Source organism: Oncorhynchus mykiss, chromosome 10, assembly GCF_013265735.2.
Source record: "Oncorhynchus mykiss isolate Arlee chromosome 10, USDA_OmykA_1.1, whole genome shotgun sequence".
Taxonomy (NCBI): domain Eukaryota; kingdom Metazoa; phylum Chordata; class Actinopteri; order Salmoniformes; family Salmonidae; genus Oncorhynchus; species Oncorhynchus mykiss.
In genome coordinates this window covers 21,210,331-21,227,675 of record NC_048574.1, presented here as the reverse complement: position 1 = coordinate 21,227,675, position 17,345 = coordinate 21,210,331, and the positions used below count along the sequence as shown (strand labels likewise).

At 42.8% G+C, this 17,345-nt stretch overlaps 2 protein-coding genes across 7 annotated transcripts in view; one reads left to right on the top strand and one right to left on the bottom strand.

The window, feature by feature from the left end:
* Nucleotides 1–3,233, top strand: part of LOC110533498 (cation channel sperm-associated protein subunit gamma) — a 35,571-nt gene extending 32,338 nt beyond the window's left edge. The window contains exons 21-24 of the mRNA XM_021617763.2: nt 2,107–2,199; nt 2,301–2,400; nt 2,599–2,725; nt 2,978–3,233. Coding sequence (XP_021473438.2) covers nt 2,107–2,199; nt 2,301–2,400; nt 2,599–2,725; nt 2,978–3,069 — 412 coding nt within the window. The 3' untranslated portion in view covers nt 3,070–3,233. The remainder of the gene's footprint in view (nt 1–2,106; nt 2,200–2,300; nt 2,401–2,598; nt 2,726–2,977) is intronic.
* On the bottom strand, nt 3,087–15,703 carry hnrnpl (heterogeneous nuclear ribonucleoprotein L). 6 transcript variants are annotated; one of them, XM_036989891.1, is made up of 14 exons: nt 15,496–15,692; nt 14,574–14,692; nt 14,191–14,428; nt 12,038–12,123; nt 11,640–11,736; nt 11,455–11,527; nt 5,997–6,032; nt 5,663–5,731; nt 5,256–5,536; nt 4,575–4,696; nt 4,288–4,489; nt 4,078–4,135; nt 3,801–3,944; nt 3,087–3,467 (listed from the first exon to the last, which is right to left on the bottom strand). In XM_036989891.1, the coding sequence occupies exons 1-14, from the start codon at nt 15,574–15,576 to the stop codon at nt 3,409–3,411; spliced, it is 1,665 nt and encodes a 554-aa protein (XP_036845786.1). In that variant the 5' UTR covers nt 15,577–15,692; the 3' UTR covers nt 3,087–3,408. The 6 variants fall into 6 exon arrangements, with proteins under 6 accessions (XP_036845786.1, XP_036845789.1, XP_036845785.1 ...); XM_036989894.1 differs by having other exon boundaries at nt 3,849–3,944; nt 15,496–15,666; XM_036989890.1 differs by having other exon boundaries at nt 3,801–3,956; nt 15,496–15,656.
* Between the last annotated feature and the right edge of the window lie 1,642 nt (nt 15,704–17,345).

Below are 17,345 nucleotides of genomic sequence, written 5' to 3'. Positions count from 1 at the left end.
TGATTTAAGTGTGATTAACTTGGAGTTACATTGTGTTGTTTAAGTGTTCCCTTTATTTTTTTTGAGCAGTGTGTGTGTATATATATATATATGTGTGTGTATATATATATATATATATGTGTGTATATATATATATATATATATATATACACACACACGCATCACTTTGTATACCAGGGTTGGCTGGCCATCTCTAGTCACTCGTAGGCTCAGGCACTGGTATACTTTGATTTACAAAGCCATTTTGGGTTTACTACCTTTTTATTTGGGCATTTTTATTGTTCAGAAATGTGGTGGGTACTCTCTTCGTTCGCTGGACTTTATCCTGCTAACTGTTCCAAATGTCCGAACTGAATTTGGTAAAAGGGCTTTTATGTACTCTGCGCCATCGTCGTGGAACGCCTTACAAAATACTTTTAAACTGGAAGAACTTGTCCCGATTGGTATTTTTAAATCACTGATGAATGATCTTGAGACTGATTCCTTGACCTGTCAATGTTTTTAATTTGCTGTTTTTGATTTTGTTATACTCTTGTGAATTCTATGGTGATTACTTATAGTTTTTCATGTTGTTTGTCTGTATTTTTTGTAATGACTTGGTGCTGCCTATCTTGGCCAGGACGCTCTTGAAAATTAGATTTTAAATCTCAATGAGCCCTTCCTGGTTAAATAAAGGTTACATAAAAAAAAATACATACTCACAGTGCATTTGGAAAGTATTCAGACCCCTTGATTTTTTCCCACATTGTTACGTTACAGCCTTATTCTAAAATTTATTAAATTGTTTTTTTTTCTAAATCTTTGTATAATACCCCATAGGACAAATCAAAACAGGTTTTTAGAAATGTATTAAAAATAAAACAACTTAATCAGATTTACTTAAGTATTCAGACCCTTTGCTGGGTACATAGTTGAAGCACCTTTGGCAGCGATTACAGACTGAAGTCTTCTTGGGTATGACGCTACAAGCTTGGCACATATTTTTTGGGGAGTTTCTCCCATTCTTCACTGCAGATCCTCTCAAGCTCTGTGAGGTTGGATGGGGAGCCTTGCTGCACAACTATTTTCAGGTCTCCAGAGATGTTCGATCAGGTTTATGTCCGGGCTCTGGCACTCAAGGACATTCAGAGACTTGTCTCGAAGCCACTCCTGCATTGTCTTGGCTGTGTGCTTAGGGTCGTTGTCCTGTTGGAAGGTGAACCTTCATCCCAGTCTGAGGTCCTGAATGCCCTGGAGCAGGTTTTCATCAAGTATCTCGCTCATCTTTCCCTCGATCCTGACTAGTGTCACAGTCCTTGCTGCTGAAAAACATCCCCACAGCATGATGCTGCCACAACCATGCTTCACCGTAGGGATGGTACCAGGTTTCCTCCAGACGTGACGCTTGACATTCAGGCCCAAACTTTTTGTCAGATTGACCATTGGGTTCTTGGTCTCCTCCCTGACCAAGGCCCTTCTCCCACGACTGCTTAGTCTGGGGAGTCTTGTTGGTTCCAAACTTCTTCCATTTAAGAATGGAGGCCACTGTGTTCTTGGGGACCTATAATGCAGCAGTTTTGGTACCCTTCCCCAGATCTGTGCCTCGACTCGATGCTCTATGGACAATTCCTTCGACCTCATGGCTTGGTTTTTGCTCTGACATGCATTGTCAACTGTGGGACCTTATATAGACAGACGTGTGTGTCTTTCCAGATCATGTCCAATCAATTGAATTTACCACAGGTGGACTCCCAAGTTGTAGAAACATCTCAAGGGAAGATCAATGGAAAAAGGATGTACCGGAGCTCAATTGAGTCTCATAGCAAAGTGTCTGAATACTTAAAATAGGGTATTTAGTTTTGTTTTGAATAAGTTAGCAACAATGTTTGCTTTGTGATTAAGTGGTATTGTGTGTAGATTTGAGGAAAATTGTATGTAATAAATTTTAAAATACAGCAGTTACCTAAATGTGGATAAAGTCAAGGGTTCTGAATAATTTCTGAATGCACTGTATATAGTCACATACACTGGATAGGTGCAGTAAAATGTGAGTTGGCTATACAGCACAATCGGGTCTGGGACCAGGCTACATACTGATCACTGACTGGGCTACTTGTTGATGTGCAGGTGGATGTGTCAGGGGAAATCTCCCTGTGGCAACATGGCGGCTCAGAGCCTGGAAGCACCAGACTATTACTTTGTCATCGAAGTCTCAAACAAGTAAGTTCTGCATTACATCTGTGTATAGGGTGTACCTTTTGTCAATGGGTGCACACAAAAGGTCTGATTGCATATTAACAGTGCCTTGTGTTCTTCTTTAGGGGTATAGATTTGAGTACGTACTGTGACTATGCGTTGCGGTTTATACTCCATGTGCATGGATTCCCATTGGACCCCAGCAGAGGCCTTTTCTACATGCTGGTGTGTTCCCTGTGTGCATCCCACATGGTACCCTATTCCCTATATAGTGCACAACTTTCTCTGGTCAGAAGTAGTGCACTAAATAGGCAATAGGGTGCAATTTGGGATGTAACCCTGGACTCAAATAGAATAGAACCACAACTCTTTCTGCACTGTTGTCAAGTATTACATTTGGTTGACCTGTCTTTCTTCCTCCAGATGACTCTGGCCACCATCGTAGGAATCCTCTTCTGCTTCATTGTGTATAACTGCTGTGGTCCAGGCTTGAAGAATCTGTTAAAGGCAGCCTACCATGCCACCAAGCACAGGACCCACGCAGCGCATGGTAAACCACCCCAAAACCTTATCTTTGAGAATGACCTGTATATTCAGTGATTAGTTGTTGACTGCAAACAGTCGTACCTCAAAGTTAGTGATACAGTGCATGCTCCTTGAGAATGGGATTAGTAATCAACCGCCTACAGCGATCAAATTGTTCTGTTTGGATGTGACTAAGAGTGAACTGTCTTTCTTCTGACATTGTTCATGGTTTTGTATCTGATGCTATGTACTGAAGAGGGTGGCATCTGTGTTTCAGAATCCGATGTCTCACTGGCACCTAGTATAGGGGATGGATTTCACAGATCCAGGGATTCAAGGCAGGGCTTAAGCCTAACATCTACTAATTGAAAGAAGAAAAATAGCACCATAGTTCACCATTCACTTTATTAAAAAAAGAGGCAGTGTTAACATGGAATTTTAATTTGTTTCATAATAGGAAAAGGTTATTTGTTCTGAGGTCTAATGTACTGAACAAATTCAAATGTTTTAAAATAAAAATCAAACAATACACACTCTGGTAAAAAATCTTGCCCTCAATATAATCACTTAAGTTAAAGGAAAACGCTGGTCAATCTCATACATTTTGTTTACAATTCATTGGGTCATAGAGGGGACTTGGAGTGAAGACGTGACTGCAATATACACTATGTATGGACACAGAGTTGGGGGGGGGGGCAGTTGGCATGCCTAGTTGGCATGCTGCGCGGTTGAGAAACACAGCTTCAGTGTGTAGGGGTACGGACCACCTGGAAGAAAGGGGGGGGAGGTCAGCCAACTGTGGAGAGATGTCGGGCCAGAATAATACATTCTCATTAACTAGTCTGGGGTGAATTCCCAAAAACAAATAATTTTTTGCATCAAGATCAGTGTTCCTCCATTTATGCATGAGTCAACATCCGCAGCGTTTACCATGAATGTGATCTCTGTGAACATTTGGTAAATTGCCTTTTAAAAAGGCTCATTGTCAGTAGGGTGGTGCAGGGCCTTCAAATGAATCCCAGACTGATCTTAGTACTAAAGATCATGTTTTTGGGAAAGTCACTCCTGAATGACAGACTAGTTACTGTGTGTTTGCTCACCGTTGGTATCATTAGCTGTGGTGTTGTTATCGCAGTCTGAGTACTTACTGGGGTTCTTCATCTGGTAGTGGTTCATCATGGCCAGAGCCTCCATGGCGTCGTTTATAGATTCCCACTCCAGCAGCCCGGATGAGCTCCGCTCACCTGTCGCGCCACCCGAGGCGAGAGACACACATTCCAATTTATTGACACTGCAACATCAAACCAATGGGAACTCACTCCAATTTAAAAGACCAGATGCAACATAATTCATGCAAATAAAGTTCATAATACTCACTCTTTCCAGTGAAGAGTTTGATGTTAGATGGGTTCTTCACACCAAGTTCCTCACAGACCTGAAAGGATAGATAAAGGGTTTGTTCATGAGAAATGCATTTTCCACCCACACACAAACTAAGTAAGCCAAACTTGTCAAGTTCAACCCTCCCAAGAGAACCAACAGCCCAATTCTAAGCTTCCAGCCCCCAATCCTCTCCAGTTGTCTTACCCCGTTGAAGACCTCCACGGAGATGTCGGGCTGCCCGTTGAAGAAGTGCAGGACGTTGCTTGGGTGCTGAATGCGGTTCTTGGCCGCCTGCTCCGGGGAGGTGAAGCGGTTGTTGCGGGAGCCATGGAAGTCCTTGAAGCTGCTGGAGCCATCCTCCAGCTCGTAGGACTGACCAGGCATGATGGCCTGCTGCTTGGACACACTGTGGACAACATGTTGCATCAATGTGTTTCTAGTCAGTTTCTATGGACATCAATGTGTATGCAGAGTTTGAAAGCAGCACTGACCAGACGTTGAGCTTCTGTTCAAACAGGAAGTTGTTGTTGAGGTGGCTGATGGCGCGGTCCACAGCGTAGCAGTCACCCATCTCCACCATGGCTGCCCCCGGCTTACTCTTCATGAACTTCACCTGAGGACGGAGGGGGACAGGGCTCAGAAAACCTATCCTACTATCCAGTGGTGTAAAAATACTTAAGTACTTTTAAAGTTGTTTTTGGGGATATTTGTACCTTACTATTTATATTTGACAACTTTTACTCCACTACATTCCTAAAGAAAATGTGATTTCCTCCAATACATTTACCCGGACACCCAAAATTAAATTTTGAATGCTCAGGCAGGGCAGCAATATGGTCCAATTCACGCACCTATCAATATTATGCGTTGTCATCCCTACTTCCTCTGATCTGGCAGACTCACTAAACAAAAATACAGCATTCGTAATTGAGTGTGCCTGTCTGTCCGTAAGTGAAAGTCACCAAGTAGAATACTACTAAAGTCATTTTCTATTAAGGTATTTCACTTTTACTCAAGTACGACAATTGAGTACTTTCTCCACCACTGCTACTACCCACCTCCAACATGACCATAGAACCTTGTTTTCACCAGTCTATACCCCCAGCAAGAACATAACCCTGAAGAGTCTATAACCTCCGCCTCAGTAATGCGCCGTTCCCATCTGAACTCACCCGCTCCACATTGCCGTAGAGACAGAAGACGTTGAAGACCCTGTCGGCGTTGATCTTTGCGGGCTCCAGGCCGTACACCATGACAACGGGGGAGTCAGCGTGGGCGCTGTAGTCACCAGGGGGAGGTGGGCCATGTCCATACCCAGGTCCCCCGTAACTGCCGCCACGTCCGCGGCCACGCCCTCCCATCAGAGGCCCCATGCGGCGACCACCCTCGTAGTGTGGAGGAGGTCCGTAGCCACTTTCATCATGGTAGCCGTGATAACCACCGGTTGGGCCGCCTTGTGAAAGAAAAATATATACAGAGGTGATTGGGCAAACCGACTCAAACCGTTACTGGAGTCATTCTAGACATCCCAACAGAGTTGACCTGTGACGCTCATAGTACAATGAACGTCTCTGCCTACCATACTCTGGAGGATGGTCTCCTAGTAGCGCTGGCTGTCTCACACGCTTGTTGGGGTTGGCATTGGGATCTGAGGGTAAGAAACAGCAATAAAGTGAGCCCCTGACTCGACAGTCTATCAGTGTGTCAAAAGGGGCACATCTACAAACTATGGGTCAGTGCTGTGATTAACATGCACAAGAAGCTGGGTAGAGATATTGAGCGTGTTAAGAAAATCATATGTATTTGTTACCATAACTACAAAATGTAACATACTGGAGATTTGTAGGAGGATTTAACATTAGCACAGCAAATGGAATGGATACTCTTAACCACTCCCATTCGAACTCACACACCTTGTGAATTGTTCCAATTGCCTTCAGCGTCAGCATCTGTACAGGTACATACACATAGTCAAAACCAAAACAAATGATGTACAAACTCCAAACAAATATTCTTCTACCTAAAGAAAGGCTCAATAGATTTATTAGAAAAATATTATATTGTGAAGGATGTTCTAAGAAAGCAGACTAGAGCACAACCGTGGCAAAAACAAATTGAAACACTAACGGGTTACATGAATTAAGATACATTTTTAATTCCGAATTATTATACTCTTTATTGAGCTATTAAATGTAGACATCAAAACAACTGATTGATTCTAGCATGAGTTGGGTTTCCTAGTCTGACAACAAATGCATGGTACCCCACCCATGGGCCACAAAGTCTGAAATACAGTTGACAGAAAAACAAAAACCAGGCCTGGAATGTCATATTGCCATTGCCTGGAATGCTGGACCTATTTTGTGTGAATGAATATACTGAGTTTACAAAATATTAGGAACACTTTCCTAATATTGAGTTGAACAGCCTCAGTTCGTCGGTATGTACTCTACAAGGTGTCAAGCATTCCACAGGGATGCTGGACAATGTTGACTACCACAGTTGTGTCAAGTTGGATGGATGTCCTTTAGGTGGTGGAGCATTCCTAGTACACACAGGAAATTGAGCGTGAAAAACCCTGCAGCATTGCAGTTCTTGACACATACAAACTGGTGCGCCTGGCACCTGCAATTTTTAAATAAAATGTTTACCTTTATTTAACTAGGCAAGTCGGTTAAGAACAAATTCTTATTTACAATAACAGCCTATCCTGGCCAAACCCGGATGATGCTGGGCCAATTGTGCGCTGCCCTATAGGACTCCCAATCATGGCCGAATGTGATTCAGCCTGCATTCGAACCAGGTACTGTAGTGTCGCCTCTTGCACTGAGATGCAGTGCCTTAGACCACTGCGCGACTCAGGAGCCCAACATACCCCAATATTTTGTTTTGCCCATTCACCCTCTGAATGGCACATACACAATCCATGTCTCAAGGCATAAAAATCCCTCTTTAACCAGTCTCCTCCCCTTCGTCTACACTGATTCAAGTGGATTTAATAGGTGATATCAATTAGGGATGTCAACTGGATAATATCATGGACTACCCAACAACAAACAAAGAAATGTCCTAAAATGTCCAGCTTACTGTGATTTTACAAACTACATCAGCTTATACATCTAACCGTGGTCTGCCTCAATGTGGAAAACTAGATATTTCCATGTTGCTGTGAGACTACACATTTCTATCTTAAAGAGCACTAGCAGAAATCTGAGGAAATTCCAGACCTGGAATTTGATGCATGAGTTTGATAAAAGTCAACGATTCACATATGGGGTTGACAAAGTCAATCACAACAAACCATTTACATTACAATCATTATGTTACCAGGTCAGTCATGTCTCTTTACATGTACTTACAGCACCAAACACGGAGAACACAGGATGCAGAGGGCAGGTAGGGGGGCACTCTTCAGCAAGGATCCTACCCGCCAAACCTGTGACTCCAGCTTCAACTCACAGTTTCCACCTTTCCCCACCACCAGAGAAAGAGCATCCACCAATCTTCCATGCTTGGCTTCAAGTTGCTGTAGCTTTGTTTTTATGGGTTGCCATTTGAGGCCAATTTCCAGCTTACCGTGCTTTGAACGCAAAGCCGGAGGACATTTGCACCGTTTGATTGAGGCGTGTCTTGTCGTCAGACACACAGAGCCAAACCTGCATCACACGGGAGGCGTTAGAGGTATCACTTACGGGCCAGTTCAGAAAGAAAAAAAAACAACGTAGTAGAATCAACAAGAACAGCACGGAAAAGAGGGGAAATGGGAGGGGAAGGTAAAGGGGAAAAAACAGCACCTGAGTCCATCAATGCAGAGAGAGCTTTGGGAAAATGCTGAAGTTTCTATCAGTCTGCCTCTATGCTTGTATGCTTGACGGGTGTTTGATGCTTGTGTCTTCGTGGTCCCCTTTTGAGTTTGTGGGGTGCGTCTTCTCATGTAAGTGGGCACACATGTGCTGCTTGTTTGTTTTTTTGTACAATAGAGGTGGTCCCCCCATGGCGAAGTGAAAGGCATCTAGTGCTTGGCAGTAAAATCATCTGGAATGGCATTGTCTGCGTGGTGTGTTGTCATGGCGATTCAGCTTGGTGTGTCGTTGCCGTGAATATTCAGCTCGGTGGTGTGTTGTGTTGTTCAGCACAAGATGGGAGAGTGATAGCAAAAGGAAGCCCACACACCCAAGTCAAGAGATGGGATGGCATAGTGGTAGTTTGAGAAAAGAGTGGTCTCTCTCTGCCTCTGTATATTGTCTCAGTATGTAGTGTCATCTGTTCCCTTCTTAGGCTGTTTAGAGTGTGTTTAGAAAACTCCTCTGTTGCTCACTGAAGTGGTTGTGTCTGACAGTCAGATCCTGAGGGCTGGGAGGAGTGGCCTTATCGGCCACACACCAGACTCCCGCCCCCATCACACAATGTGTTTTGTCAAAACGTGAGATCTTCAGCATTCTGGAGATGAGATATGCTGTACTTGTAAGAGGATGGATGGCTATAAATCTATTAGATCAGTCTGTGGTGGTGGTTAATGCTGGGTGTCTGCTCACAATTGACTCTTGGGAGTGTCTCAGGCCCTTACCATGATCAAAACAGGACGGCTACTTTCCTCAAACCAACAGTGGGATAAAGAGTAAAATGTTTTTTCCTTGCAGAAGTGGAGAGTGGTGGTGAAAATTGGGAGTAGGAAGTATTGAGAGTTGAGGTTGTGTGAATTCCAGTGTCTGTTGCCCCCATTGTGTCCGATGTTTACTGAGGAGCTGGTTGGTTTGGAGTACCAGTGGGTGGGGGCTGTAGTGGAGTCTGTATGAGTGTGCACAGTGAGGACACAATGAGGAGCACCTCTTTCTCACGGGGCAGCCAGCCGCACCTTAACACCTGCACATTAACAGGGACCATCTAAACACATGGGACAGGTGTTTTTTCACCTGTTACCTCAGTGTCAAGTGTCTGAAATGAAGATGTGGCCATGGTGGACATGAAACTACTAAGACAAATTCATTGTGGCTCATATGAGAATCTGAACTACAAAAAAAAAAATAATAATAAATAAATAACCTCACCAGGGTGATTAAATGGACTACCACTCCAACTAAAATTGTGTTCCCTTTTAACTGAAAGGGATCAGGGCATATGGCTAAAAGCAAGGAAAAATCACATACTGCTGTTGCACCATGTCCCATTAGATGCCAAATATTCTGCACTTTAAGAGGTTGAACTAAAAGAACAATGTATCTACCAAGCATCATACATCACTGGAATTCTATGATTTTATTTTCGACTCATGGCACCACAGCATCTCCAAATGGAGACAGAATGCCACAAGAAACCCTACTTGGATACAAAACATCCATCCACAAATGGAGTAAACGACTGACTGACAGGTCGTAAATTGGACTTCTTGAAAGTTCCAGAAATACCATTGAACAAATGTCTCTGCAATGTTCCTAATGAAATAAAATTAAGGGATAATCCACCCCAAACCACTAAGTCTTATGATTAACAGTGTTAACACTAATATATCCAGGACCTATATACTAGGCGGTGACAGAGGAAAGCCCCAGAAATGGTTAAAGACCCAAGTCATAGACTGTTCTCTCATCTACCGCACGGCAAGTGGTAACAGAGCGCAAAGTCTAAGACCAAAAGGCTCCTTAACAGCTGCTACCCCCAAGCCATAAGACTGCTGAACAATTAATCAAATGGCCACCGGATTATTTACATCGACACCCCCCCATGTATTTATTTTTACGCTGCATAGTCACCTCACCCCTACCTACATGTACAAATTACCTCAACTAACCTGTACCCCCTGTATATAGCTTCTATTGTTAATTTGTGTTACTTTATATAAAAATTTACTTAAGACAATATTTAACAAATAAATGTAACTCTTTCTTGAACTGCACTGTTGGTTAAGGGCTTGTAAGTAAGCATTTCACGTAAGGTCTACTACACATGTATTCAGCGCAGGTGACAGTTTGATTTGATGTGAAAAAATCTTTGAAGAAATGTTTCATTTTGTCATAAGGTTGTTAGCAATGTGAAAATCATTGTGGAAATCTGACTACAAAACTCTCTGGGCTGACTGGCTGGCTAACTAGCAAACGTAGCTACACACAATAACAAAGTCATTTTCATGTGAAGTAGCTAGCTAGCTGTAACATTGGCAAAACTACTATCAATTAAGGAGACTCTCACTGGGTTCAACTTGCAGTTCCTCTCTGCCCAGAGCAAGTGCAGAGTATAATGCTATGTTTCCCAGACACAGGGTGGATTGCAAGGGGACACTGAGCTGAATAACTTGTACTCAATCTAAACAGTGTACCATCTAAAATAAATATATACTTTGTCATGAGACGATATAAACAGAGATGTATGCCCATACTCTTCCTGGCAGCAGCTAATGGGGATCCAGAATAAATACAAATACAACCGACTGGCTGATTTGATGATCTGAAGAGCAGGTAATGTTTTTTTATTTTTATTAAATGTGATCGTGTGTTATCTCCAGTGATGAGAACCATGTAGCTATGACACGTTCCTTCCTGATTTCACAGACGGAGCATTTTAATTTTACCCCGGTAGAACATAGGCTTTCACCAAATTGACAGGAGTTTAATTTCTGGGGTCGATTATACATTTCACTTAACCGCCCCATCCCTCCCAATGTCAGGGAAACCTGGTCCATGACAACTACAGGGTCAGTGGTTATCTAACCCCCTGGCTAGAATAGAAACCTACAGACACTTAAGCCCCAAGGAACAGATTTGAATGCCAAAACCTGACCTTAACTGTGATTGACTAATCAAAAGGAAGAAATAACCAGAACTGTATTTTGCAAACAAAATCTCCAATATGTTTAAGATTAACGGATGCATGGGCATTCCAAGTGAGACGCCTAGGGTGCAACACAGTGGGTGCTGGGTGCTGACAGGAGCTTGATGTGTGGAAGTGAGATTGTGAGGTGTGACATGCACTGCAGGGAATGTGAACCTGTGCAATGAGACCCCAGGTTCTTCACTGTGGCATAACAGGGAATTAATCAGTTTACCCATGAATGCATGCAGTGGTCTGCAATGCAGACGATTCAACATGCAGGAGCATGTGCTGCAAAATGGCTGCCCCTCAAGGTCACTCCTCGTGCCCTTACTGCACGTCTGTGGTGTTGAGAGAGCATGAGGACACAGGGTGATGCATCACAGACGTAGTGCCTCTGAACAGCTTCCGCTGCTCGCTGTGGTTGTGGCCAAAGTTACCGTGGAGCAGGGCGTTCAAAGGCACTACAGCCGGAGGCCTGGGACTCTACCCATCCCACAGTGTCATTAGAGCAAAAGGAGGAGAGGAAGGGTAGGGGGACGGCTTGAGGGGCCGTGTGTGTTTTACCTTGGCCACTCAGGTTGGGGTTTGTGTAGTCCCAGGTGTCCTGGTCGTTCTTGAACACATTGAGGCGGGTTGGCTGTGAAGACAGACATTCAAACATTTCATTATTTTGCCCATCGCGGTGTTCCTTCAGTGAAATGAGCTCGGTGTTTGGATGGACAAATGGAGATAAGCATGTAACCACTCACCTTGGCGTACTCAATCTTCAGTGTGCAGCAGCCAGAGTAGATGTCTGCCCCATTTAGAGAGGCTTTCGCCCTCTGGGCACTTTGCACAGAGTCAAATGTATGGGAAGTGAAGGAAACTATGGATAATAAAAGCATTTGCCTACTTTACACATTACATGTTCACCTTGTCATTCAAAGCTCTGCTCACGAAAACAACGAGCACTTGTTACACAATTAGACCTATATCAAGAACAAATAAACATATTTACTAGCTGCCACCTGCAGACGACTTGTCAGGGGTGCTGACAGAAGCTTCAAGTGTGGAGTGAATTGGACTGCAGGGAATGTGAACCTGTGTGGTGATGAGATCCCAGGTCCGATACACATTTTTGAACAATGAGATTTTGAGCAAAGGATATTCCACCATGGCCTGAACTCCATTCTTCCTGAAGATGACGATCCTTTGCACAGGCCCACAGTTGTTACAGACGGTATACAGCACATCCTGCAGAACAGAGAACCAAAATAGTTTGATTGAAGGCCCAGTACAGTCAAACTTGATTTTCCTGTGTTTTATATACAGTACCAGTCAAAAGTTGACACACCGACTCATTCAAGGATTTTTCTTTTTACTATTTTCTACATTGTAGAACAATAGAGAACATCAAAACTATTAAATAACATATGGAATCATGAAGTAAGCAAAAAAAGTGTTAAACAAATCAAAATATATTTGAGATTCTTCAAATTAGCCACCAGTTGCCTTGATGGCAGCTTTGTATACTCTTGGCATTCTCTAAACCAGCTTCATGAGGTAGTCACCTGGAATGCATTTCAATTAACAGGAGTGCCTTGTTAATTTGTGGAATTTCTTCCTTAATGCATTTGAGCCAATCAGTTGTGTTTTGACAAGGTAGGTGTGGTATACAGAAGGTAGCCCTATTTAGTAAAAGACCAAGTCCATATTATGGCAAGAACAGCGCAAATAAGCAAAGACAAACGACAGTCCATCATTACTGTAAGACATGGTCAGTCAATGCGTAAAATTTTAAGAGTCACAAAAACCATCAAGCACTTTGAAAGTGGCTCGCATGAGGACCGCCACAGAAAAGGAAGACCCAGAGTTACCTCTGCTGCAGAGGATAAGTTCACTAGAGTTAACTGCACCTCAGATTGTAGCCCAAATAAACTCAATTAACAGACTACTTTTATGAAATTTTATTTAACTAGGCAAATCAGTTAAGAACAAATTCTTATTTTCAATGACGGCCTCAGAACAGTGGGTTAACTGCCTTGTTCAGTGGCAGAACGACATATTTTTACCTTGTCAGGATTTGATCTTGCACCTTTCAGTTACAAGTCCGACGCTCTAACCACTAGGCTACCTGCCGCCCCAGAGGAGACTGTGTGAATCAGGACTTCATGGTTGAATTGCTGCAAAGAAATCACTACTAAAATGACGCCAAAATACAAAGACTTGCTTGGGCCAAGAAACACGAGCAATGGACCAGTGGAAAACTGTCCTTTGGTCTGATGAGTCCAAATTTGAGCTTCTTGGTTCCAACCGCTGTGTCTTTGTGAGACGGAGAGTAGGTGAACGGATTATCGCCGCATGTGTGGTTCCCAACGTGAAGCATGGAGGTGGTGTGAGGTGCTTTGCTGGTGACACGGTCTGTGGTATATTTAGAATTGAAGGCACACTGAACCAGCATGGGTACCACAGCATTCTACATCGATACACCATCCCATCTGGTTTGCACTTACTGTGATTATCATTTGTTTTTCAATAGGACAATGACCCAACACACCTCCAGGTTGTGTAAGGGCTATTTGACCAAGAAGGAGAGTGACGGATTGATACACCGGATCTCAAACCAATTGAAATGGTTTGGGATGAGTTGGACAGCAGAGGGATGTAAAAGCATCCAAAAAGTGCTCAGCATATGTGGGAACTCCTTCAAGACTGTTGGAAAAGCATTCCAGGTGAAGCTGGTTGAGAGAATGCCAAGAATGTGCAAAGCTGTCAAAGGCAAGCTACTTTGAAGAATCTAAAATCTATTTTGCTTTGTTTAACACTTTTTTGGTTACTACATGATTCCATGTGTTATTTGATAGTTTTGATGTCTTCACTATTATTCTACAATGTATTTCCACACTGAGGTTGGAATAATACTGGGAAATTGTGAAAATGATAATATAATGCCATTTTATTGTAAGAGCTGTTTGAAAATACTGGCAAAAATGTCAGCCTGTTTTATTGGGATGGAGTTGGGGCCTGCCTGCCTGGTGGTAAATTAGTTAATAGACTAATGAGAAAGACTCTGCCAATAACATCTAGTTTTCGACCTCCCCACTTAGACCACTCTGACAGTCCTTGCGAAATTCTTGCTTGAGAAATTGCTCTTTGCTGTAAGGTACTTCATTCTTATCAAATCATTTCTGGGTATTGAGACAAAAAAATGGCTGAATTGGACCTTTAACAGTGTGTAAAACAATGTGTTGCAGTGAGCCAAACAATGGTGCCTTGTCATAGCAATGAAACAGCTGCCTTGTATAACGGTGGGTGTGTTACCGAGGTTATGGGGTAGATAGGGTTCATGATGGTGAGCAGAAGCACGTTATTGACGCTGCGTGAGTCGTCTGGGTCTCCGGGCCGGGAGATCTTCTGGCTGGTGGAGTAGTTGATGAAGGAGGGGTGCCCAGCAATGTAGACCTGGTTCTCAGCTGCGTAAGTCACAGCATTGCAGGATCCATTCAAGTCCTCATACTCCACCAGGGCCTGGCGCTTCTTGGGCATCATGACCACATAACTGAAGAGAATGGAAGATTGAATAATTTGGTTTCTGTGCACTGCAATTAGAATAATAGGCTACAGGAAGAAAATACATCAATGATGCAAAATCTAAAATCTATCCAGTCCAAGAAAAGGCTTGTTCAAGTGTGTTGGACAGTCACCTGATGGTCCCGAACTCCTGCAGGGCTTCCACTAGATCTGCTTCCATGATGCCATCAACAAGGCCCCTGATGTGGACCACCGGGGAAGGGAGCGTTTTATGGGGGTCATCATAGCCCTCCTTACAAACAAGACAAAAAAGTTAGATTTAAACATTTTAAAAACTACAGATGACAATACCACGCTAATATACACATCCCCAGGGTGTGATACCAATCAAAAACCCCAGGGTACCAAAAAATCCTAAACAATGATGGGGTTGATAATGAACAACACAAACTGAATTTATAGAGTAGTGGGGGGCTTTGCATAAAGCCTGGTCTTCTTGAAAAGACAAGCCCGTGCATAAGTGAGTGGAATGGCTGCCTGCCATTAGATTGTTAGCTGGCTAACGCTTGTCGTACATTCCACGTAGGCCCAAAATAGCCTACGTTACCCCATACAAACAAGTGATATCATCACAAGGTTCTGCCCAAATGCATTGCGGTGTTTGAACATGCTAGGAAACAAGTGCACTAAATTTATGAAAACGGTCACCAAGTATCTCCGCTTGGTTTTATTGATGGTGAGCCTGATGACAAACCTGAACTTGAATCTTCATCACACAACGCTAACGTTAGCTTACTAGAAACATAGCTTCATTAACCGCACATCTGACAAAAAAAACTAGTTAACATGGTTAACGTTTAATAGTTTATGATTTTATATACAAGCTTGGTTGAACAAGCAAAAACGCCGGTTGTGAGGCTAGTTCTGCTAGCTAATTACAGAAACGTTACTATAGCTAACTAGTTCCGCCTAGTTTAGGCTCGCTCATGTTCAGCACTCCTATTTTGTACACTTGAAGTTCCAAAACGCTGGCTATTTTTGTTTTACTGATGCATGCACCTTTCCTTCCTAACGAAGTCGCGAGTCAATGCTTACCGTCGTCATCCCGTCTTCGGTTTTCTGTCTTTTCGTTGCTCTGCCACCCTCGTTGTAGTAGCGACCTGCTGCGGCGGCCATGTTGTCCCAGACAAAACCCTCAAATGGAAAATCGTGAAGCCGAGTGAAAAACTACAACGTAAAACAAAGGAGCTCGAGCACACTTAGTGGTGAGAGTGATCCTTCAATCTTTCACAACAGACCAATCGTGCGTGTGTGATACATTTTCCCTCCCCTAGTGTTTGGACGGTAGAAACATTGATAGAAAGAGGTGAACACTGAGAAGTTGCATGTCTAGTCTCTTGAATATGTGTGTTATTCAGTGTAGCTAGCCAAAGTTATATCACATCATATAATTAATACGTTGTGTTTACCAATGTCTATGGAACGTTAGCTGGGGATACAAGCACTACCATTAACAACAAAAAAAAATCACATTTAGGATTGCAAATCAAAGGCTAAAGTATTTAGCTATAATGTACAGTTTGTCTGGGAGATGGGCAAAGGTTTCCCTGTGAAAACCTCTTCAGAGTAGCTAATAAATCGTAAAATTATCTGCAATTATTTGGTCAGTACATGTTGTATCCTTGATCATAGGAGTTTGGATGAAAAACGTACCCAAATGAAACTGCCTATTTCTCAGGCCCAGAATATGCATATAATTGTCAGATGATAGAAAACTCTAAAGTTTCCAAAACTGTCAAAATATTGGATTTCTGAACATAACACGCCAACCGAATGGAGGTATTTTGGATATAAAAATAATATTTATGGAACGAAAGGAACATTTGTGTAACTGGGAGTCTCGTGAGTGCAAACATCCGAAGAGCAACGGTAAGCGATTAATTTAATTGCTTTTCTGATTTGTGACCAATCTACTTGTCTGCTAGCTGTTTAATGTTTTGTCTGCTGAAAGAGATGTCCTTGTGTAACAGTACAAATTTAGACCGTCCCCTCGCCCATACCCGGGCGCGAACTAGGGACCTTCTGCACACATCAACAGTCACCCTCGAAGCATCGTTACCCATCGCTCCACAAAAGCCGCGGCCCTTGCAGAGCAAGGGGAACTACTACTTCAAGGTCTCAGAGCAAGTGACGTCACTGATTGAAACGCTATTTAGCGCCCACGCTAACTAAGCTAGCCGTTTCACATCCGTTACACTTGCATAAACGCTTGATATGCTTTCGCGGGAAAGGTTTTTTGAAATCTGACACCAGGTGGATTAACAACAAGCTAAACTGTGTTTTTCTATATTGCACTTGTGATTTCATGAAAATTAAATATTTTTAGTAATTTAATTTGAATTTGGCGCTCTGCAATTCAGTGGATGTTGACGAAAATGATCCCGCTAACGGGATGGGTACATCAAGAAGTTAAGAACACATTCTTATTTACAATGACGGCCTAGGAACAGTGGGTTGTTCTGGGGCAGCCCTGCCTTGTTCTGGGGCAGAACAGATTTTTACCTCGTCAGCTCGGGGATTCGATCTAGCAACCATTCAGTTACTGGCCCAATGCTCTCACCACTAGGCTACCTGCCACCCCAAAATTATACAAATATTTGATTTAGACATATATTTCAAAAAGAGGTTACAAAATTACTATACATTGAAATCAAGCATAAACCACCATGTACATCTCAATTAAACAATTAGCCTTCAATTTGAACATGCTCTTTTTGAACTGTCTGCATAGTTTGCCTGAAAATTGAATCCAACTACTAAATACGCTGACATCAGCTATTGTTTAAATGTGATTCATAATGATTCTGATCCCAATTAGATAATTTAATTGAAAAGTTACATCCAAATTTGTAAATACTTTGAGTCAATGGTGAGTAGTTGCAACC